This window comes from Oryctolagus cuniculus, chromosome 16 (assembly GCF_051225735.1).
Source record: "Oryctolagus cuniculus isolate XC-2025 breed Fujian yellow rabbit chromosome 16, ASM5122573v1, whole genome shotgun sequence".
NCBI lineage: Eukaryota > Metazoa > Chordata > Mammalia > Lagomorpha > Leporidae > Oryctolagus > Oryctolagus cuniculus.
Genome location: NC_142882.1, coordinates 17728025 through 17751837, shown reverse-complemented (window position 1 = coordinate 17751837; position 23813 = coordinate 17728025). Strand labels below are relative to the sequence as shown.

At 41.6% G+C, this 23813-nt stretch overlaps 1 protein-coding gene and 1 long non-coding RNA gene across 5 annotated transcripts in view; one reads left to right on the top strand and one right to left on the bottom strand.

Annotated features, from left to right (window-relative positions):
* The window catches only part of LOC149121561 (uncharacterized), a 73331-nt gene that overhangs the window by 11182 nt on the left and 38336 nt on the right, over positions 1-23813 (bottom strand). The gene's annotated exons all lie outside the window — the stretch shown is intronic.
* LOC138845729 (olfactory receptor 7E178-like) lies at positions 410-5596 on the top strand. Its single transcript, XM_070059227.2, has 3 exons — positions 410-436; positions 1398-1560; positions 4551-5596. The coding sequence occupies exons 1-3, from the start codon at positions 410-412 to the stop codon at positions 5594-5596; spliced, it is 1236 nt and encodes a 411-aa protein (XP_069915328.2).

Below are 23813 nucleotides of genomic sequence, written 5' to 3'. Positions count from 1 at the left end.
CTTGCTCTGCTTCCAGTTTTTACTTCTTGTTACTGTTCACCCTGGGATGCATCAGTTGATGGCTGAAGTATTTCTGGCTCTGCCACCTACATGGCAGACCCAGGATGAATCATCAGTTCCTGGCTCTGCCTGACTCAGCACTGGGTTTTGTGGGCTGGGGAGTGAATCAGTCAATAGAAGTTTTCTCCCTTTGTCTTTCTGTTCTTGTTTGTCATTCAAATACAAAGAATGACTTTTTAAATAAGAATACTGGTTCCAGACTAGGAAATACTGTGCCTGTGTCTTCTCTTTCCAGAGTCATCTGTATTAGGATGCCCAGACCTGGCTGTCTTCCTAACTGTCCTGAGGAGACAGCTCAGCCCTCATTGCTCACTGGGAAGACAAGTCAATGGACCCTCATTCCCCAGACATGTCCTACAGCAGGGGTGCCCAGAAGGTGAGTTCTGTGGGACACAGTGGATGCAAGAGGTACTGTAGGAAGTATGGTTTCCTCATGGGCAGGGCAGTTGACATAATTAGATTGACTAGTCACTCAAAAGAAAAGTATCAATACAAACACCTGAATTCTAAATCTTGGTTCATGGGTAGCATTCAGGAACTATCAGTAAGAATTCTGCATTCCTTTTCCAGTGTTTCTTTTTTTTTTTTAAAAAAGATTACTTGATAAGACAGAGTTAAAGAAAGAGAAGGAGTGATAGAGAGAGAGAGAGAGAGAGAGAAAGAGAGGAAGAGAGGAAGAGAGAGAGAGAGAGAGAATATCTTCCATATGCTTGTTCATTCTCCAAATGGCCAAAATGGCCAGTGCTGGGCCAGCCTGAGCCTGAAGCCAGCAGCTTCCTCTGGGTCTCCCACATGTGACAGGGTTCAGTCACTTAGGCCATAGTCTACTGCTTTTCCAGGTGCATTAGCAGAGAGCTAGATCACAAGTGGAGCAGCTAGGACTTGAACAGGTGCCCAAATGGGATGTTGGTGCTGCAGGCTGTGACTTGACCTGCTATGTTACAGCTCTGGCCCCTACAATGTTTCTTAGTCTGAATGTTTACATGTCTATTTACTGTATCACAAGGTTAAATGAAGATATTTTTATACATATGGGGCCCTTCAAAAGTGTGAGGGAAAAATTTTGAAATTTGTTTTAATCCTGCATTTCTACAAATTCTTGAAATATATCCAGCCTTTCATACTGCAGCTCCATGCATAAAATATCAAATAAATGTGTAATTATCAATAACTTGGTAATATATATTCAACCATAGACACAATTGAGAGAAAGCCATTTAAATGATTAAAATGCCCACAAATCTTCAACACATTCAATGCCAGCAAAAGCAAGGGTTTAGGAAATGAATATAGGAGTTGTCTTTAGAGACTAATGCTAACTGAAAAAATGCAGATAGTCTCAGATTCTTGGCATAGAAAATGGAATTCTCCATGCTTTTCATACTGCTGCAATGGACTCAAAGAATCACATTGGGATTTGTGAACATGGAGAACAGAAGTCTGAATTTTATGTAAAGATTCTGCATCTTGGAATTCAGCAGCAAGAATCTGAGGTGAGCGGTCCTTGGAGAACATTCCAGGTGCACTTACTTTTCTCCTATTTCTCTCATTAGCATCAGCAAGTCATCAGAGTCTGGGCTACATGGGCCTACGGGCTAATGGGCTAATGGGCTAATTAGGAGCTCTGTGCATTGAGCCCCCAAGGTCCTCTCAGTGCAAGCAATGAGCCACAGCCTACAGACCATGACATTGCAGTGGAAATATAATGGCCACTCCTCCCCATGTGAATGTCTGCATCACGAAGCCCCAGACTGAATCTGTCTCCTTCCCTGTCCTGAGTCCAAAGCCTGAGGCTCCCTTGAACTCCAGGCAGAAGAGCACCAATGGAACCATCACCATTGATCATGCCTCTGCTGAGACTCAGCACAGCCCAGTAAGTGCCGAGGGAGACAGTGGAAATTGATGGGGCTGTCAGGAACACTGTTTCCTAATTATCAGGACAAGCAGGACAGCTGGGGTAGACAGCTGGGAGGGAAACCATAGAGTTTCAGCTCAGAGGCCTGTGCTAGTTTATGTTCTTGGTTCTCATCAGGGTCTGAGATTTCTCATTTTGAATTTTTCCCTCTCACAGTGATTCTCAGAACCACTGGCAGTCTCTTCATGACAGCAGCCTGTGCATACCTAAAACTGTCCCCTGAGCACTCAGCAATGTCATGAAGGTGATGGCGAGGAGGAGGGGGAGGATGCCGTGACCCTAACATCACACAGTTTATTGAGGGCTTCCTAAGTGCCAGGCTCTGAACCCTAGGTTCTAAGTAGCTTGTTTCATTTCATCAACATAAAACCATGTTCTGTTGCCCACATTTATTGTTATCTTACAGAAGAGGTGGGGAGCCCTGAGTTTTTGTGTAACTTGTGTGAAGCTGTGGGGTAGAAAAGGGTGAAGTCATGTTTGAGACACGTGGGTAGTCTGTAGACACGGGGAGCATGTCCAATATTCCCCACTGATATAGCAGCCATCTCTTTCTCTTTCCTGTCACTCCAGGAAGGGACTCCAGTTCATTGTGATCTTACCTTGGGGTTTCTTGGTAGAGCAGAGTGAGCAGCAGTAGGTAAAGTATGGCTGAGTTCAAATGCACAGATAAGAGAAAGAACAAGCACAGGGTCATTCTGGGGCTTCATTCTCTATCTCTCTCTCTTTCATTTCAAGATTTCACCTCAGCCATCCACTTTGTCCCCAACTCTTGAAATCACTCACTTAATCTAAGAGGCATGTGGTTTGGGTCTTGGGTTCCAAGACCAAGGAATGAATTAGCATTGCCTTTAGGCAACTGAAGTTAGAGAACTGTAATCCAACTATCAGGAAATGGCGTCATGAAAATCTTTGAATTCTACATAGGATGATGGGAACTCAAAGCTGGTGCTGGGTCTTCCCTGATCTCCCTTACTTCAACTATAGGCAAGAAGGTTTTTGATCAGAAAAACCAAAAGCAGAATGACCAGGCCATGAAAGGAAACAGAATAAAAGCTTTAAACAAGTTTAAAGCAAACATCATCTATGTAGCATTTTTTTAAGAAAAAAAAACCTGAGGTTATAAGGGGTGCATATTAAAATATTTGAAAAATGCCGATGGCCCTTAAAGTTCCTTATTTTACATCACTGTCAGGTGCCTAGTGTAGTAGTGTTACATTGGAAGTCACTGATGTCACGTGGTTATGTGTACAGAGATAAACTACTTTTATCAATATTTGAAGTCCACAAAACAAATGAAAGGAGTTATATAGTAAATGATGCTAAAGGACAACTGAGAGTGGGCATATAGCATTGTGGTTAAGATGCCCACCTCCCACACTGGCATGCCTGGGTTGGATTCCCAGATCTGGCCCCTCACTCCAGCTTCCTGTTACTGCAGATGATAGGAAGTAGTGGTGATGATAAAATATTTGGGTTACTGCCACACATGTGGAAGTCCTGGATTGAATTCTATTTCCCAAAGCTTCTGAATGGGAGAAGTCACAGCCATGGCAGTCATTTGGGGCAGTGAACCAGTGGAGGGAAACTCTCAAATCTCTATCTGTCTGTGTCTCTGCCTCTCAAAACAAGCAGACACACAATACTTGAGTGACTACTTCCATCTACAAAGGAGGGCAATCAGAAGAGCTAAGAATGATAAAACCCTAGAGGGCAACTGATACCCAGCAATATTTCCTGATTGTGAATACCCAACTTTAATTTGGTGATTAGATAATGCAGTTCTAGCTATTAAGGGTATTATAATTATTTCAAGTCAAGTAAACTATACTGTTGGTTACAAGAAAATAAGGTACATAGCACACTGTTAGCAAGAATGTTTTTCCAAATAGGGACACTTTTTATTCTTCCTTTTTAAAAGCAAACGGTGCTTCACCAAATGAAAATTTAGCAAATAGAAAAGCACAAAGACCCTAGTTCAACAGAAATATAGGCAAGTGATATAAGTAGTAATTGAATGGAAAGATGACCATTTCACCCATAGATAGTAAATGTTAAAGTAATCACTGATGATTAAAAGTATAGAATAACATATTGTAGATTCAAAATATATTATCTCAAAAAGGAAAAAAGCGAGCGAGGAGGGAATGAAGAGTGAATATTATTATATTGTGTCTATGACCTAAATTAAATCCGCTAAAAACTAAAAAACTAAAAATGAATTCAAAGAATAAGTTACAATTGACTGTGATCATGGACTTAGTCCTTCTAATGTTTATGGTCTTCTAAAATTTTTCATTTGAGTGTCTCTAAAGTAGATATGCATGGAAGGAGCTGAATAACACGAAAACCAATCATGTAAGCACCCTAAGAAGCCTGAGTGTGTTACGGTTGAGAAGACTGGAAGAAGTTGTATGCTTACCAGTGTAAATAAGAAGGCAAAACACATCATAAAAATTATGAATTTCAAAACTGTATAGCACCAGGTTAACATTTTCTTTTAATTCTGTTTATTATATAAACCTTAGAGTTACTCTTGAACTATATCTATGACTAGTTGAGTTGAAAACTTATACAGAGTGCTGGGTGCCTGTTCATCAGTTTCCTTTTACAAACACTATTTTCTTGTCCAGAAGGAATGCAGGTTATATTGAAACACAAAATCTTACACGTGTCTCAGAATTCCATCTCTTGGGATTCTCGGAGGATCCAGACCTACAGCTCCTCATTTTTGTGCTGTTCCTGTCCAAGTACTTGGTCACGGTGCTCGGGAATCTGCTCATCATCCTGGCTGTCAGCTCAGACTCCCACCTCCACACCCCCATGTACTTCTTCCTCGTCAACCTGTCCTTGGCTGATGTGGGTCTCACCTCCACCACGGTTCCCAAGGTGATTGTGGATGTCCACACTCACAGCACAGTCATCTCCTATGTGGGCTGCCTGACACAGATGTCTTTTTCCATCATCTTTGAATGCATGGATGATTTGATTCTGACAGTGATGGCCTATGACAGGTTTGTTGCCATCTGCCACCCTCTTCATTACCAGGTCATCATGAACCCCCAACACTGTGGCTTCTTAGTTTCAGTGTCAGTTGTGGCCAGCCTTTTGGATTCCCTGCTGCACAGTTTGATGGTCTTGCAAGTTACCTGCTTCAAGGATGTTGACATTTCCAGTTTCTTCTGTGACCCTTCACAGCTTCTCAACTTCACCTGCCTTGACACAATCATTCATGACATATTCGTATGTTTGGTTGGTGTCGTATATGCTTTTCTCCCTATGTCAGCACTCTTCTTCTCTTATTATAAAATCGTTTCCTCCATTCTGAGGGTCCCATCACCAGGTGGGAAGTACAAAGCCTTCTCCACCTGTGGCTCTCATCTGACAGTTGTTTGCTTATTTTATGGAACAGGCCTTGGGGTCTATCTCAGTTCAACTTTCTCACTTTCTCTGGGGGAGGGTGCCTTGGCCTCAGTGGGGTACACTCTGGTCACCCCCATGCTCAACCCCTTTATCTACAGCCTGAGGAACAGGGACATCAAGAGGGCCATCTGGAGGCTCCTCAGCAACACAGTCTCAGTGCCGTGCATTTGGAGTACTGGTTGGAAAAGCAGCAAAGCTTAGTTCTAGAACTACACATCTCACCTCCCTCATTCCATGGCATTTGAGGCTCTTTTCTCTCCATACATGTGCCTTAAAGTGGCCTCTTTTGGTGTTTTTGGTGGAGAGCATTATAGAATTTTTGTTCATGTTAACCACAGGATGTCTGAATCCTATGATACTATGGGTTCCTGTTGCTAATGCAGACATCCTAGACAGATGAACAACTCTTTTTTTTAATTTATGTATTTGACAGGCAACTTAGAGAGGGAGAGGGAGAGAGGGAGAGAGAACAAAAGGTCTTCCTTCCATTGGTTGACTTCCCAAATGGCCTCTATGGCTGGAGATGCGCCTATCTGAAGCCAGGTACCAGGAGCTTCCTCCCGGTCTCCCATAAGGGTGCAGGGCCCAAGCACTTGGGCCATCTTCCACTGCTTTCTCAGGTCACAGCAGAGAGCTGGATTGGAAGAGGAGCAATCGAGACTAGAACCGGTGCCCATATGGGATGCCAGTGCTGCAGGCGGAGGATTAACCAAGTGAACCATGGCGCTGGCTTCGTTTTTTTTTTTTTTTTAAGATTTATTTACTTGGAAGTCAGAGTTACACAAAGAGAGGAGAGGCAGGAAAGAGAGAGAAAGAGAAAGAGAAAGAGAAAGAGAAAGAGAAAGAGAGAGAGAGAGAGAGAGAGAGAGAGAGAGAGAGAGAGAGAAAGAGAAAGAGAAAGAGAAAGAGAAAGAGAAAGAGAAAGAGAAAGAGAAAGAGAAAGAGAAAGAGAAAAAGAGAAGAGAAAAAGAAAGAGAAAGAGAAAGAGAAAGAGAGAGAGAGAGAGAGAGAGATGTGTCTTTCATCCGCTGGTTCACTCCCCAGTTGGCCACAATGGCCAGAGCTGTGTCAATCCAAAGCCAGGAGCCAGGAGCTTCTTCAGGTCTCCCACATGGGTGCAGGGGCCCAAGCACCTGTGCCATCCTCCACTGCTTTCCCAGGCCACAGCAGAGAGCTGGATTGGAAGTGGAGCAGCTGGGACTAGAACTGGTGCCCACATGGGATGCTGGCACTCCAGGTGGTGGCTTTGCCTGTTTTGCCACATTTCCAGCCCCTCCTTTTGTGTTTTTAAAGTTTCCATATTTTCCAAAATTCATATGTATCTTACACACATGTGTGTCACCCTTCATTATCTGTGAGAATATGTAGTGCTGCTCATTTTTAGGGAACACCAGGGAGCTTTAGCAATACTCAGGCCTGGGCCTCTCCACCAGAGATTCTGATTTCTTCAAGTGTATGAATACTGAGAAGAGAATTTCTAAGGATCTTAAGTGTATGATGAAAACTGACAACAATTCTTTAGGAGCTTCATTGTAGGTGATGAGCTACTTTTCTCTCACTGTTTCAGGATTTTCTTTCTTTGTGTGACTTTGCACAGTTCGATTATAATTTGTTTTGGTGTTAAGTCTTTTGGATTTATTATAATCGGAGTTCATTGAGCTTCTTGAATGTTTGTCTACTTCCTTCTTCAAATTTGGGAAGTTTTACATTTTAGTCATTATTTCATCATGTTGGTTCTCTGCCACACGCTCTCCATCTTCTTATTGTGGAACTCCCAGAACGTATACTTGGTCTACCCATACTATCCCTTAAATCTCTCTGCCTCTTTACTTCTCTTCATTCTTTTTTCCTCCATTCTTTTGATAATAGTTGGAAAAAAAAAACAACTCAGTCTGAAAAAGTTTTGATTAGCTGAGTCTAGCAGTGAGTGTAAACTAAACACTTTTTGGAGTTAAAAACAGGGGAAGCTGGGTATGAGTCATTAATTGGGACAAAGCAACTAATATGAGATGTTAGTGAAGGAAAAGGCATGAGGGGCATATGGGCATGCCCTATATTATTACCTCATAATTTGTTTTGTACATTTAAATCTATTCGGATATAAAAACTTTAAAGGTATAACTGTCAGTAAAAATAATTTGGATGGTAAAAAATTGCCAGAACCTTTCTTCTCCTTGATACAGTCTGCTGTTGAACATTGTATTTCTTTACTCCCATTTAGTTATTCTTTATCTCCAGTATTTGTTTTTTTTATAGTTTATGTCTCTTTATTATCATTTTGTTCATACATAGTTTTCATGATTTGTCTGTGTTATCTCTTTTTTTTTTTTTTTTTTTTTTTTTTTTTTTTTTATTTTTTTTTTTTTTTTTGACAGGCAGAGTGGACAGTGAGAGAGAGAGACAGAGAGAGAAAGGTCTTCCTTTGCCGTTGGTTCACCCTCCAATGGCCGCCGCTGCAGCCGGCGCACCGCGCTGATCCTGGCAGGAGCCAGGAGCCAGGTGCTTTTCCTGGTCTCCCATGGGGTGCAGGGCCCAAGCACCTGGGCCATCCTCCACTGCACTCCCTGGCCATAGCAGAGAGCTGGCCTGGAAGAGGGGCAACCGGGACAGAATCCGGCGCCCCAACCGGGACTAGAACCCGGTGTGCCGGCGCCGCAAGGTGGAGGATTAGCCTATTGAGCCACGGCGCCGGCTTGTGTTATCTCTTAACATGCTGACAATATTTAAGATGGTTATTTTGAACTTGCTGTGGGATAATCAAATATCTCCATTTATTTAAAGAAGGGTAGGTGGTTTATTTCTGCAGATGAAATTTGTTCCTTCATGCCTTATTTGTTTCTATGCATTGCTTGTGTTCTCTGCTGAGACTGGAGTCTTAGAAAAATCAGGAGGGGCTGGCACTGTGGTGTAATGGGTAAAGCAGCCACCTGCAGTGCCAGCATCCCATATGGGTGCCAGTTCAAGTCCTGGCTGCTTCACTTCTGATCCAGCTCTCTGCTATGGCTTGGAAAAACAGAAGATGGTCTCTCATGTGTGTGGGAGACCTGGAAGAAGTTCCTGGCATCGGATCGGCACAGCTCCAGCCAGTGCAGCCAATCAGGGAGTGAATCAGTGGATGGAAGACCTCTCTCTCTCTTTCTCTGTGTCTCCTCTCTCTGTGTCACTCTTTCAAATAAAATAAATCTTTTAAAAAAAAAGAAAAGAAAAATGAGGCTGTCCAGTTCCTTACAGATTGGCCTCATGAAGGGAAAGACCTTTACTGGTAGACATGTTGGACATCCTGGGGAACCCTCAAGCCTTCTCTGGGGAGGCATCATCTGTGGGCTTGTGTGTGTATGTGGTTTTGCAGTTAGAGAGTTTTGCCATTGTCCTCAAGAGTGTGTCATTTCCTCCTCCAGTTGGTGTCTGCCTGTGGCACTGCAATTCCTATGGGGGTTGTCCCTAGGTGCCCTTCCTTGTTCACTGTTTCCCATGTAGCACTGTCATTACCAAAAGTGCCCAAGTCAGGCCAGGTATCAACTCCTTCCTCAGGCATTTCTGAGAAGACAGGACTTTGAACACTCCACCTGCTCTTTCTCTTCCATGAGAGATGTTAGGAGTTGAGGATTTTCTCTCTGCCATACTGCCTCTGGGGCAGGGAGGGCCTGGTTGTACACATGCAGGGAGCTCTCTTACAAACTTGGACACAGCTCTTGCTGGTTTTGTGCACACCTAGGGTGATGCAGTCTCTTAGCTGGTTTGTTAGAGGCCAGACACAGGCATTTTGTCCCTGTATATTAAGTCTTGCCATCATGTGGGAAATGAAGACCTGGGCTTCCTATTCTGTATGTCACTGATATCACTGTGGCCAAATGCATATTTTTCAATCTTAATGAGCTGACAACACTCATTAAAAATCCAAAGAAAATGCATTATGGAGTGAAATGGGTACTACCTTGGTAAGCAGAAAAAAGAAATTGCTGGGAACATTTGTTGTGGGCATTTGGGCAGTGATCCAGCAATCTTTCCCTGTTTGTCTCATCTCTCTGCATTTCAAGTGAATACAAATAAATAAAAAGACTACTAGTCTCAGCACACAGAAGACTGTACCTGTGTGTTCTCCTTCCAGAATCATGTGTATTAGAGCAGGCAGGGCTGCACGTCATCCAACAGTCCCGAGGAGAGAGCCTCAGCCCTCTATGCTCACTGGGCAGGAATGGGAAATGGACCCTCACTCTCTACTCATGCCCCACAGCAAGGGAGCCCATACTGTGAGTTCTGTAAGAGAGCTTGCAAGACGGACTATTGGAAGCATGGGTAGAATTCTGAACTCAGTGAAAATTCTGCTTTCCTTTTATAGTGCTGCTTTCAAGAGTAACTCATCATGTTTACATAACTATTTACTGCATCACAAGGTTAAATGCATATATGTTTACATGTATGGGGTCCTTCAAAAAAACAAAGAAATACCTATTTTGATCTTTTCTTTCAATTCTATTTCCTATGAACTTTTAAAAATTATTCCTTGTCTTTCTTTCAGCTGTTCCTAAGTAACTAATCATAAGGTGCTAAATAAATATGTAATAATAGTCTTACAATACATCAAAATAATTCAGTAAAGACACAATTTAGAAGAAGACTCATTTAAAAGATTAAAATATAGATAAGTGGGACTGACATTGTAGCACAGTGGGTTAAGCTGCTGCCTGTGACACCAGCATCCCACATGTGAGACTCTGAGTTCCAGCTGCTCCATTTCCGAGCCAGCTAAGGCACCTGGAGAAGTAGCAGAAGATGGCTCAGAAACTTGGATATTTAAGAAGCTCCTGGCTCCTGGCTCTGGCTTGGTCCATTCCCAACCACTGTGGCCATTTTGGGGGTGAACCAATGGATGGAAGATCAATCGCTCTTTGTCTCTTTTTCTCTTTGTCACTCTGCCTTCCTAAGTAAATAAATAAATTATTAAAATTAAAAACAAATCTATTTAAAATGCCCATAAATCTCCAATCCATAAAATACCAACCCAAGCAAGGGCTTAGGAACTGAAAACAGGAACCCATCTTGGGAGAATAATGTTAACTTCAAAGTGCCTTATTTCCAATCATTGACAAATGCAGAACATAGTAATGCTATATTTATAGGTGTTGATTTCATGACTATGTGTTTGCAGCTAAGATACTGTTTATCAAAATGTGAAACCCACCAAAGACAAGGTGAGGAGTTACATATTGAATGATTGTATAGGACAAACAGGATTTGGCCCATAGCTTGGTGGTGAAGATGTCCATCTCCCCCACTGTGGAGTACTGAGGTTTGATTCCTGGCTCTGATTACTGACTGCAGCTTCCTACTAATGCAGACAACGGAATGTAGCAGGGATGGGCAAAGTAACTGGGTTGCTGCCACACATGTGGGAAATAAATCCGCATTGAGTTCCAAGTCCTAGATCTGTCTTGGACCAGCCACAGACACTGCAGCTTTGGGGGGAATGAACCAGTGGATGAGAGTTTTCTCAGGCCCTGTCTCTGCCCCTCAAAAAAGCAGATAAACAGTATCTGAATGAGCACTTACATCTACACAGCACGGAACAGAAAAAACCAAATACAAATGAACTTGGATGACAATGGACACAAACATTTCCTAATTGTGAACTGTCTATTTCAATTTAGTGTTTAGAAAAAGCACTGGCAGCTCTTATAGAATATTTATAAACATTCTGAATCAAGGGAATATGCACCATTGTTTAGAAAATTAAGGTGTTTTGCTGCTAATTTCCTTTATGTTCATATATTTGTCAGTTCCAAATGTTCTTGGTTGCCTAACATTGTTCAGTTGAGTTTCTCTGAAGCAGGTTGAGTATAAAAGGAGCTGAATAACACAGAAGCCAATCATGGATGATCCCTAAGAAGACTGAGTTTGAAATCACTGAGAGAGGTAACAGACGTCGAACAGTCCAAAGTGTAAATACGAGGAGGTCTTCAAAAACTTTGTGGGGGCAGGTGCTATTGTGTAGTAGGGTAAGTCTCCACCTGTAGAGCTGGCATCCTATATGGGCGCTGGTTAGTGTCCTGGCTGCTCAACTTTTGATCTAGCTCTCTGCCTATGGCCTGGAAAAGCAGTGGAGGATGACCCAAGTGCTTGGGCCCCTGCTACCCTCATGGGAGATCTGGAAGAAGCCCTTGGCTCCTTGCTTCAGATCAGCTCAGCTCTGGCTGCTGTGGCCATTTGGGGAGTAAACCAGAGGATAACAGATCTTTCTCTCTGTCTCTCCCTCTGTGTCTGTGATTGTACCTCTCAAATAAATAAAATCTGTTTTAAAATGGGGCTGGCACTGTGGTGCAGGAGGTTAATGCCCTGGCCTGAAGCACCGGCATCCCATATGGACGCTGGTTCAAGACCCAGCTGCTCCACTTCCAATCCAGGTCTCTGCTATGGCCTGGGAAAGCAGTAGAAGATGGTCCCGGTCCTTGAACCCCTGTACCTGGTGGAAGACTAGGAAGAAGCCGCTGGCTCCTGGCTTCAGATCAGCACAGCTCCGGCTGTTGTGGCCAATTGGGGAGCGAACCATAGGATTGAAGACCCCTTTCTCTCTCTCTCTCTCTCTCTCTCTCTCTCTCTCTCTCTCTCTGCCTCTCCTCTCTGTGTAACTCTTTTTTTTTAAAAACTTTTATTTAATGAATATAAATTTCCAAAGTACAGCTTATGGATTACAATGGCTTCCCTCCCATACCGTCCATCCCACCCACAACCCTCCCCTTTCCACTCCCTCTCCCCTTCCGTTCACATCAAGATTCATTTTCGATTCTCTTAATATACAGAAGATCCGTTTAGTATACATTAAGTAAAGATTTCAACAGTTTGCTCCCACACAGAAACATAAAGTGAAAAATAATAGATGATTTTTTAAATGATGATGAAATCAGATCAGACCTATTGTCATGTTTAATCCCAGTGAGAGTCATGTTGGGAATTGATAGTTTCTTTCTTTCTTTCTTTTTTTTTTTCAGAAGATCAGTTTAGCATACATTAAGTAAAGCTTTCAACAGTTTGCACCCCCATAGAAACACAAAGTGAAATGTACTGTTTGAGTACTCGTTATAGCATTAAATCTCAATGTACAGCACACTAAGGACAAAGATCCTACATGAGGAGTAAGTGCACAGTGACTCCTGTTGTTGACTTAACAAATTGACACTCTTGGTTATTGCATCAGTAATCACCCTAGGCTCTTGTCATGAGCTGCAAAGGCTGTAACTCTTTCAAATAAATAAATTAATTAAAAAAACTTTGTGGAAGATACATATCATGAATCAAAATAGGAATTTCAAAATCACACTGCAGCAAGAAAACTTTTCATTTCATTTATTCCACACACCTACGAGTTACCTTTGTGTTATACCCATGACCAGCTGAAATGAAAATATATACAAGTGCTATGTGACCATTCATCTGCATCATTTTACCAATACTGTTTTCTTTTCCAGAAGGAGTATGGGTTACATTGGAAAACAAAATCTCACACATGTCTCAGATTTCCATCTCATGGGCTTCACAGAGGATTGAGACTTGCAGCCCCTCAGTGTCTTTTGCTGTTCCTATCCATGTACCTGATCACGGTGCTTGGGAACCTGCTCATCATCCTGGCCATCAGCTCAGACTCCCACCTGCACACCCCCATGTACTTCTTCCTTTGTAGCCTCTTCTTGGCTAACATGGGTTTCAGCTCCTCCACAGTTCCTAAGATGATTGTGGGTGTTCACACTCATAGCACAGTCAACTCCTATGTGGGCGGCCTGACACAGACGTCTTTCTTCATCATCTAAGGTTGCATGGATGATTTGATTTTGACTGTCATGGCCTATGACCAGTTTGTCACCATCGGTCACCCATTGCCTTACCAGATCATCATGAACCCCCAATGCTGTGGCTTCTTAGTTTCAGTGTCAGTTGTGGCCAGCCTTTTGGATTCCCTGCTGCACAGTTTGATGGTCTTGCAAGTTACCTGCTTCAAGGATGTTGAAATTTCTCTTTTCTCTGTGACCCTTCTCACCTTCTCAACCTCACTTGCCTTGACACCATCACCCATTTGTTTATTTTGCTGGTATCATGTAGGTTTTTTTTTCCCCTCAGGGATCCTTTACTCTTACTATGAACGTGTTTCCTACATTCTGAGAGTCCCATCACTAGGTGGGAAGTCCAAAGTCTTCTCCACCTGTGACTCTCACCTGTTGGTTGTTTCCTTGCTTTATGGAACAGGCCTTGGGGTGTACCTGATTTCAGTTTTGTCACTTTCTCTCTGGAAGTGTGCAGTGGCCTCAGTGGTGTACAGTGTGGTCACTCCCACAGTCTAAGGAGCAGGGACATCGAGAGCACTATGCAGAGGCTCCTCAATAAAAGTCTAATTTCAGTCCCTGTGCCCTCCATTGGATGGGAGTTTGGACAAGGCAGCAAAACTAGACATCTAGGGACTGGTGCTGTGGTACAGCGGGTTAATGCCCTGGCCTGAAGTGTCGGCACCTCATATGGGCACCATTTCTAGACCCAGCTGCTCCTCTTCTGATCGAGTTCTCTGCTATGGCCTGAGAAAGCAGAAGATGGTCCAAGTCCTTGGGTCCCTGCACCCGCATGGGAGAACTGGAAGAAAATCTCGGCTCCTGGCTTTGGATCAGCACAGATCTGGCCATTGCAGCCAATGGGAAGTTAACCACAGGATGGAAGACCTCTCTCTCTGTCTCCCTCTCTCTCTCTGCCTCTCCTTTCTCTGTTTAACTCTTTCAAATAAATAAATAAATAAATCTTAAAAAAAAACTTTGCACATCTTAACCAGTTCATGCCTGAGTTTTTTTTTATATTATGGAGCCTTCTTCAGTATGTAATTAATAATCCAGGTATCTTGGATAAACAATTTTTTGTATCCTTAATGCTTGCCTCTTTACCATAATTCATATGTGCTTTCCATACACAGTTTTTATCTATTTTCTTTATCTGTGCTAGTGTCTGTGGGGATGCACATTGCTGCTCATCTTTAGGGAATCACCCAGGGAGCTTTAACAAATCCAGGTCTGTGTCTCACCACCAGAGATTCTCATTTCTTGAACTGGTGTTAAGACTGAGTTAAGAATTTTTAAAGCACTGTAGGTATGTGCTGAAAACTATGCTGATAAAAAAACTCTGTTGTTGGTTTTTAAGCAGCTTCATTTTATGTAATGTCACTTTTCACTCACTGCTTTCAGATTTTCACCTTTTTTTGACTTTGGACAGTTTCATTATAATTTTTTGTGGTAGTCTTTTGGCTTTATTAATATTGCAGTTTAATGAGCTTCTTGAATGTGTATGTCCAGTTCCTTCCTCAAATTTGGGAAGTTTTAATTTGCAGTCATTATTTCTTCAAATTGGTTCTCTGCTATACTTCTCTTCATTCTTACTCTGTATTCCTTTTACTTGAAAATTTCATGTGAAAAAAAAAAACCCAATTCAATAGGAATATAGAATGTTGATTACTAGAGGCTATGAAGATGGAGAGAATAAAAGGTTTTTGGATTAAAAAATAGGGGAATCTTGGTATGGTTCATTAATTGTAATGAGGATGTTAATATGAGAGGTAATAGGGGTTACGGGGTGAGGGGTACTTGGGGCCTCTTACTACCTCACATTTTTATTTTTGTAATTTTAAAGCTTTTTTACGTTATTTATTTTATTTGAAAGTCAGAGTTACACACACACACACACAGAGGTCATCCAACCACTGGTTCACTCCCCAGATGGCCGCAATGGCCAGAGATGTGCCAATCCAAAGCCAGGAGCCAGGAGCTTCCTCCAGGTCTCCCATGTGGGTGCAGGGGCCCAAGGACCTGGGCCATCCTCCACTGTTAAAGCTATTTTGAAACACAGTGTTAAAAAAGAATGATATAACTTAATAAATAAATTACTTGAAAAGTAAAATAGTTTACTGATTCTTTCTTCTACTTGAAAAGTCTGCTGTTGACCACTCTATCTAATGTTCTAGTTTGGTTATTCTTCATCTGCACTATTTCTGTTTCTGTCTTTGTTAAGTGTCTTTTTTTTTTTTTTTAAAAAAAGAGTTTATGTATTTATTTGAGAGGTAGAGTTAGAGGAAGAGACAGAAACAGAAGTCTTCCTTCCAATGGTTCACTCCCCAAATGGCTGCAATGACCAGAACTGGGCCAATCTGAAGCCAAGAGCCAGTAGCTCATTTCAGGTCTCCCACTTAGCTGCAGGGGTCACTTGAACCATCTTCTACTGCTTTCCTAGGCCGTAGAAAAGAGATGGATCAGATGAAGAACAGCTGGGACACCAACTGGCACCCATATTGGATGCTGGCACTGCAGGCAGAGGCTTAGTCTACTATGCCACAGTACTGGCCCTGTGTCTTTATTTTTATTTTCATTTGATTCATGTTTTCCTGTTGGCTTTAAGCTGTCTATCTGTGTCATCTTTTAGTTTTTGACTAGTTTTTATGTTATTTATTTTTTAAAGATTTATTTTATTTATTTGAAAGACAGAGTTAGAGAGAGAGGTAGAGAAAGAGAGAGATTGGTCTTCCACCCACTGGTTCACTCCACAGATGGCCGCAATGGCTGGAGCCATGCTGATCTGTATCCAGGGGCCAGGAACTTCTTCCTGGTCTCCCACGTGGGTGCAGGGAAGCCAGGGATTTGGGCCATCTTCTCCTGCTTTCCCAGGCCATAGCAGGGAGCTAGATTGGAAGAGGAGTATCCAGGATTAGAACTGGCACCCATATGGGATGCCAGTGCTTCAGGCTAGGGCTTTACCCACTGCACCACAGCACTGGCCTCAGCTTTTGACCATTTTAAAGAGGATTTTTTTTATTTAGTTGTGAGTAGATTCAATAACTCCATATCTTTTAGGAAGGTTTTCTAATTTATTTCTGGAGATGTAAAGGTTTCCTTTGACTGGGCTATATTTCCCTGTTGTATGCATTACCGTGTTCTCTGCTGAGATTTGAGTATTTAAAAAATCAGGTTCTCGAATTCATGTGAGCACTCTCCAGAGACGCTACAATTCCGTAACTTTGGCAACCCAGTGGGAGACTGAAGGAGAATTTGAGCCCACTCTGAGGGCAGAACAGATTCCCTGTGTGGTCCTTGGGAAAGAGCTTCCGATCTCTGGCTCCTGTGGGTATATCATTTGCCTGCAAACTACCTCCAACTTTGTTCAGCTGTGTGGAATTACTTCCCTTTTGAATCAAAAAAAAAAAAGAGAGAGAGAGAGAGAGAGGTTTACCACGCCTAACCTGGGAGTGTCACCTTTGGCACACCAAACAGAGCTCTCAGGCCACACCCATCTCAAGCCCTAAGGCTCCATCAAAAAGAGACAGTCCACTTAATCTAGAGTCATAGTATAACAAGAAAAAGCACCACAGTGAAGAAACCAAATATCTCCAATATGCCAAATAACAAACGCAAAAACCGAGGTAATAAAAACAAGGAAGTCACCATGACGCCCTCAAATGAAAAAGACACCCCAATTCAAGATTATGAGGATGATGACATAGAAGAAATGCAAGAAGCAGATCTCAAAAAATTGATAAGAACATTAAGAAGTTCTCAAAAACAAATTCTTGAACTATAGAAATCCTTAATGGACAAGATAGAAAATCTCTCTCGTGAAAATGAAATATTAAGGAGGAATCAAAATGAAATGAAACAACTAGTACAACAGGAAACTGGGATAGTGACTGAAGTGAAGAATTCAATAGATCAAATGAAAAACACAATAGAGAGCCTTACAAACAGAATGGGTGAAGCAGAAGAGAGAATATCGGACTTAGAAGACAGAGAACAGGAAAGGATACAGTCAGACCAAAGAAAAGAAGAGGAAATTAGGAATCTAAAACATATTGTCGGGAATCTTCAGGATACTATTAAAAAAACCAACATTCGGGTTCTAGGAGTTCCTGAAGGCATGGAGAGGGAGAAAGGATTAGAAGGCCTTTTTAGTGAGATATTAGCAGAAAATTTCCCAGGTTTGGAGAAGGACAGAGACATCCTAGTACAGGAAGCCCACAGAACCCCTAATAAACACGACCAAAAGAGATCCTCACCATGACACGTGGTAATTAAACTCTCCACAGTGAAACATAAAGAAAAGATCCTAAAATGTGCAAGAGAGAAACGTCAGATTACTCTCAGAGGATCTCCAATCAGACTCACAGCTGACTTCTCATCAGAAACTCTACAAGCTAGGAGGGAATGGCGAGATATAGCCCAGGTACTAAGAGAGAACAACTGCCAGCCCAGAATATTATATCCTGCTAGGCTCTCATTTGTGAATGAAGGTGAAATAAAGACTTTTCATAGCAAACAGAAATTGAAAGAATTTGTTGCCACTTGTCCAGCCCTGCAAAAGATGCTTAAAGATGTGTTACACACAGAAACACAGAAACACGGTCATCAATATGAAAGAAGGTAAAGGAAGGAAACCAAGGAAGGAAAGCTCACAGCAAAAGATCACAGGGAATTCAAAGCATATATTAGAACTTATCTTTGGCAAATGGCAGGGCAAAGTTACCACTTATCATTAGTCACATTGAACGTGAATGGCCTGAACTGTCCAGTTAAAAGACACCGATTGGCTGATTGGGTTAAGGAACAAAACCCATCTATTTGCTGCTTACAAGAAACACATCTTTCCAACAAAGATCCATACAGACTGAAAGTGAAAGGCTGGAAAAAGATATACCATGCCAACAGAAATGAAAAAAGAGCGGGCGTAGCCATCTTAATTTCAGACAACATAAACTTTACCACAAAAACCATTAAGAGAGACAAAGAGGGACACTACATAATGATTAAGGGATCAATTCAACAGGAAGATATAACAATTATCAATGTATATGCACCTAACTACAGGGCACCGGTTTATCTAAAAGATTTGTTAACCGACTTAAAGGGAGACTTAGACCCCAATACAATAGTACTGGGGGACTTCAATACTCCACTCTCAGAAATAGACAGATCAATAGGACAGACGATCAACAAGGATACAGTAGATTTAAACGACACTATAGCCCAAATGGATCTAACAGATATCTACAGAACTTTCAACCCTACAGCTAAAGATTTTACATTCTTCTCAGCAGTACATGGAACCTTCTCTAGGACTGACCACATACTAGGCCATAAAGCAAGTCTCAGCAAATTCAAAAGAATTAGAATCATACCATGCAGCTTCTCAGACCATAAAGGAATGAAGTTGGAAATTAGCAACTCAGGAATCCCTAGAGCATACGCAAACACATGGAGATTGAACAACATGCTCCTGAATGAACAATGGGTCATAGAAGAAATCAAAAGAGAAATCAAAAACTTTCTGGAAGTAAATGAGGATAACAGCACAACATACCAAAACTTATGGGACGCAGCAAAAGCAGTGTTAAGAGGAAAGTTTATATCAATAGGTGCCTACATCAAGAAATTGGAAAGGCACCAAATAGATGAGCTTTCAATTCACCTCAAGGATCTAGAAAACCTACAGCAAACCAGACCCAAATCTAGTAGGAGAAGAGAAATAATTAAAATCAGAGAAGAAATCAACAGGATTGAATCAAGAAAAACATTCCAAAAAATCAGCCAAACGAGGAGCTGGTTTTTTGAAAAAATAAACAAAATTGACACCCCATTGGCCCAACTAACTAAAACAAGAAGAGAAAAGACCCAAATCAATAAAATCAGAGATGAAAAAGGAAACGTAACAACAGACACCACAGAAATAAAAAGAATCATCAGAAATTACTACAAGGACTTGTATGCCAGCAAACAGGGAAACCTATCAGAAATGGATAGATTCCTGGACACATGCAACCTACCTAAATTGAACAAGGAAGACATCGAAAACCTAAGCAGACCCATAACTGAGACAGAAATTGAAACAGTAATAAAGGCCCTCCCAACAAAGAAAAGCCCAGGACCAGATGGATTCACTGCTGAATTCTACCAGACATTTAAAGAAGAACTAACTCCAATTCTTCTCAAACTATTCAGAACAATCGAAGAAGAGGGAATCCTCCCAAATTCTTTCTATGAAGCCAGCATCACCTTAATTCCTAAGCTGGGAAAAGATGCAGCACTGAAAGAGAATTACAGACCAATATCCCTGATGAACATAGATGCAAAAATCCTCAATAAAATTCTCGCCAATAGAATGCAACAACACATCAGAAAGATCATCCACCCAGACCAAGTGGGATTTTTCCCTGGTATGCAGGGATGGTTTAATGTGCGCAAGACAATCAATGTGATACACCACATTAACAGACTGCAGAGGAAAAACCACATGATTATCTCAATAGATGCCGAGAAAGCATTTGATAAAATACAACACCCGTTCATGATGAAAACTCTAAGCAAACTGGGTTTGGAAGGAACATTCCTCAATACAATCAAAGCAATCTATGAAAAACCCACAGCCAACATCCTATTGAATGGGGAAAAGTTGGAAGCATTTCCACTGAGATCTGGTACCAGACAGGGATGTCCACTCTCACCACTGCTATTCTAGCCAGAGCTATTAGGCAAGAAAAAGAAATTAAAGGGATACAAATTGGGAAGGAAGAACTCAAACTATCCCTCTTTGCAGATGACATGATTCTTTATTTAGGGGACCCAAAGAACCCTACTAAGAGACTATTGGAACTCATAGAAGAGTTTGGCAAAGTAGCAGGATATAAAATCAATGCACAAAAATCAACAGCCTTTGTATACACAGACAATGCCATGGCTGAGGAAGAACTTCTAAGATCAATCCCATTCACAATAGCTACAAAAACAATCAAATACCTTGGAATAAACTTAACCAAGGACGTTAAAGAACTCTACAATGAAAATTACAAAACCTTAAAGAAAGAAATAGAAGAGAATGCCAAGAAATGGAAAAATCTTCCATGCTCATGGATTGGAAGAATCAACGTCATCAAAATGTCCATTCTCCCAAAAGCAATTTATAGATTCAATGCAATACCAATCAAGATACCGAAGACCTTCTTCTCAGATCTGGAAAAATTGGTGCTGAAATTCATATGGAGGCACAAGAGACCTCGAATAGCTAAAGCAATCTTGTACAACAAAAACAAAGCCGGAGGCATCACAATACCAGATTTCAGGACATACTACAGGGCAGTTGTAATCAAAACAGCATGGTACTGGTACAGAAACAGATGGATAGACCAATGGAACAGAATTGAAACACCAGAAATCAACCCAAACATCTACAGCCAACTTACATTTGATCAAGGATCTAAAACGAATTCCTGGAGCAAGGACAGTCTATTCAATAAATGGTGCTGGGAAAATTGGATTTCCACGTGCAGAATCATGAAGCAAGACTCCTACCTTATACCTTACACAAAAATCCACTCAACATGGATTAAAGACCTAAATCTACGACCTGACACCATCAAGTTACTAGAGAACATTGGAGAAACCCTTCAAGATATTGGCACAGGCAAAGAGTTTCTGGAAAAGACCCGGGAGGCACAGGCAGTCAAAGCCAAAATTAACTATTGGGATTGCATCAAATTGAGAAGTTTCTGTACTGTAAAAGAAACAGTCAGGAGAGTGAAGAGACAACTGACAGAATGGGAAAAAATATTTGCAAACTATGCAACAGATAAAGGGTTAATAACCAGAATCTACAAAGAGATCAAGAAACTCCACAAAAACAAAACCAACAACCCACTTAAGAGATGGGCCAAGGACCTCAATAGACATTTTTCAAAAGAGGAAATCCAAATGGCCAACAGGCACATAAAAAATGTTCAAGGTCATTAGTAATCAGGGAAATGCAAATCAAAACCACAATGAGGTTTCACCTCACCCCGGTTAGAATGGCTCACATTAAGAAATCTACCAACAACAGATGCTGGCGAGGATGTGGGGAAAAAGGGACACTAACCCACTGTTGGTGGGAATGCAAACTGGTCAAGCCACTATGGAAGTCAGTCTGGAGATTCCTCAGAAACCTGAAGATAACCCTACCATTTGACCCAGCCATCCCACTCCTTGGAATTTACCCAAAGGAATTTAAATTGGCAAACAAAAAAGCGGTCTGCAGCCTAATGTTTATTGCAGCTCAATTCACAATAGCTAAGACCTGGAACCAACCTAAATGCCCATCAACGGTAGACTGGATAAAGAAATTATGGGATATGTATTCTTTAGAATACTATACCGCAGTAAGAAACAACAAAATCCAGTCATTTGCAACAAAATGGAGGAATCTGGAACACATCATGTTGAGTGAAATAAGCCAGTCCCAAAGGGACAAATACCATATGTTCTCCCTGATCGGTGACAATTGACTGAACACCAAAAAGGAAACCTGTTGAAGTGAAATGGACACTAGGGAAACGGTGACTTGATCAGCATAGCCCTGACTGTTATTGAACAACTTAATACGTTATCCCTCTTAGTAGTTTTTTTTGTCTATTCTACTTAATATGACTGGTTTAATTCTGTAATTAATACAGTTAAGTGTTGAAAATTAACTGAAATGTGATCCCTGTTAAACATAAGAGTGGGAATAAGAGAGGGAAAAGATGTACAATTTGGGACATGCTCAAGCTGACTTGCCCCAAATGGTAGAGTTAGAAACATACCAGGGGATTCCAATTCAATCCCATCAAGGTGGCATGTACCAATGCCATCTCACTACTCCAAGTGATCAATTTCAGTTCACAATTGATCATAATGAAAGGACTAAGAGTCAAATGGAGCACATAAACAAGTCTAGTACCTGCTAACACTAACTGATGGAATAAAGGGGAGAGTGTTCCAACATGGGAAGTGAGATACTCAGCAGACTCATAGAATGGCAGATGTCCTAAATAGCACTCTGGCCTCAGAATCAGCCCTAAAGGCATTCGGATCTGGCTGAAAAGCCCATGAGAGTATTTCAGGAATGGAAAGCCAAGACACTCTGGCAAAAGATCTCTGCGAGTGAGATCCCAGTGGAAAGAACAGGTCATCAAAGAAGGAGGTACCTTTCTCTGAAGGGAGGAGAGAACCTCCACTTTGACTATGACCATGTCTAAACAAGATAAGAGTCGGAGAACTCAGAGGGCTTCCATAGCCTTGGAAACTCATGACTGGAGCATAGGGAGATTACTGATGCCATAGACAGGAGTGTCAATTAGTAAAGTCAACAACAGGAGTCACTGTGCACTTACTCCTCATGTAGGATCTCTGTCCTTAATATGCTGTACATTGAGGCTTAATGCTATAACGAGTACTCAAACAATATATTTCACTTTGTGTTTCTATGGGGGTGCAAACTGTTGAAATCTTTATTAATGCATACTAAACTGATCTTCTGTAAAAAAAAAAAAAGAAATTATCAATTCCCAACTTGACTCTCACTGGGATTAAACATGACAATAGGTCTGATCTGATTTCATCATCATTTGAAAAAAAATCATCTATTATTTTTCACTTTATGTTTCTGTGTGGGAGCAAACTGTTGAAATCCTTACTTAATGTATACTAAGCTGATCTGCATATTAAGATAATAGAAAATGAATCTTGATGTGAATGGAAGGGGAGAGGGAGTGGGAAAGGGGAGGGTTGTGGGTGGGAGGGACGGTATTGGGGGGGAAGCCATTGTAATCCATAAGTTGTACTTTGGAAATTTATATTCATTAAATAAAAGTTAAAAAAAATCAGGTTCTCCTAGTCCCTATGGATTGGCTTTATGCACGGAGAGGCCTTTGCCGCTAGATTTTTCAGAGATTCTGGGGGACCCTCAAATCTTTTTGGGGGAGGCATCTTCTCTGGGCTTGTGTTGTACTTTTCCTTTAAAGAGGTCTGCCATAATTCTCAAGGGCTTATCATCTCTTCCTTTAGCTGGTGTCTGTGGTACAGTAATTCCTCTAAGGTATGTAACTAGGGGCCTTCTATTATTCTCAGTGGCTCTTGAACTTGTACCCACCTAACATTGTAACTACCATTAGTGCCTGAAGAGCCAAAGTGACTCCATTTTAAAACAATAAAAAGCAGTCTCTGTTTCCCATAGCAGACCCGAGTCCTTGTAAAAGCAGGCATTCCGGAGATATCAAAGCTTAACAAAGGGCAGTTCAGTAGACCAAGGACAGCTCAGTAGAGATTGCTAAATAAAGTAACTCCCTGAACCCAAGCCAAATGGAGCCCCCCCTTCCACTAAGAACAACCCAGAAAAGCCCTGTCCAATCACCAAAAGCCCCCATACTGTAAGCCCCCGCTGATGTAACCCTGTGGTTTTTTCCTTTAAAAGCACTCCTAAAACAAAGGCCGGGACCTCCATCCTGCCTCTGTTGTGCTGGTAGGTTGGATGGGGTCCTGGCTGCGGCTTGTACTCCCGAATAAACCTTGCTTTTGCATTTTGGTGTGATTGACTCTCTGGGGGAATCTGCGGGGATCTAGCGATC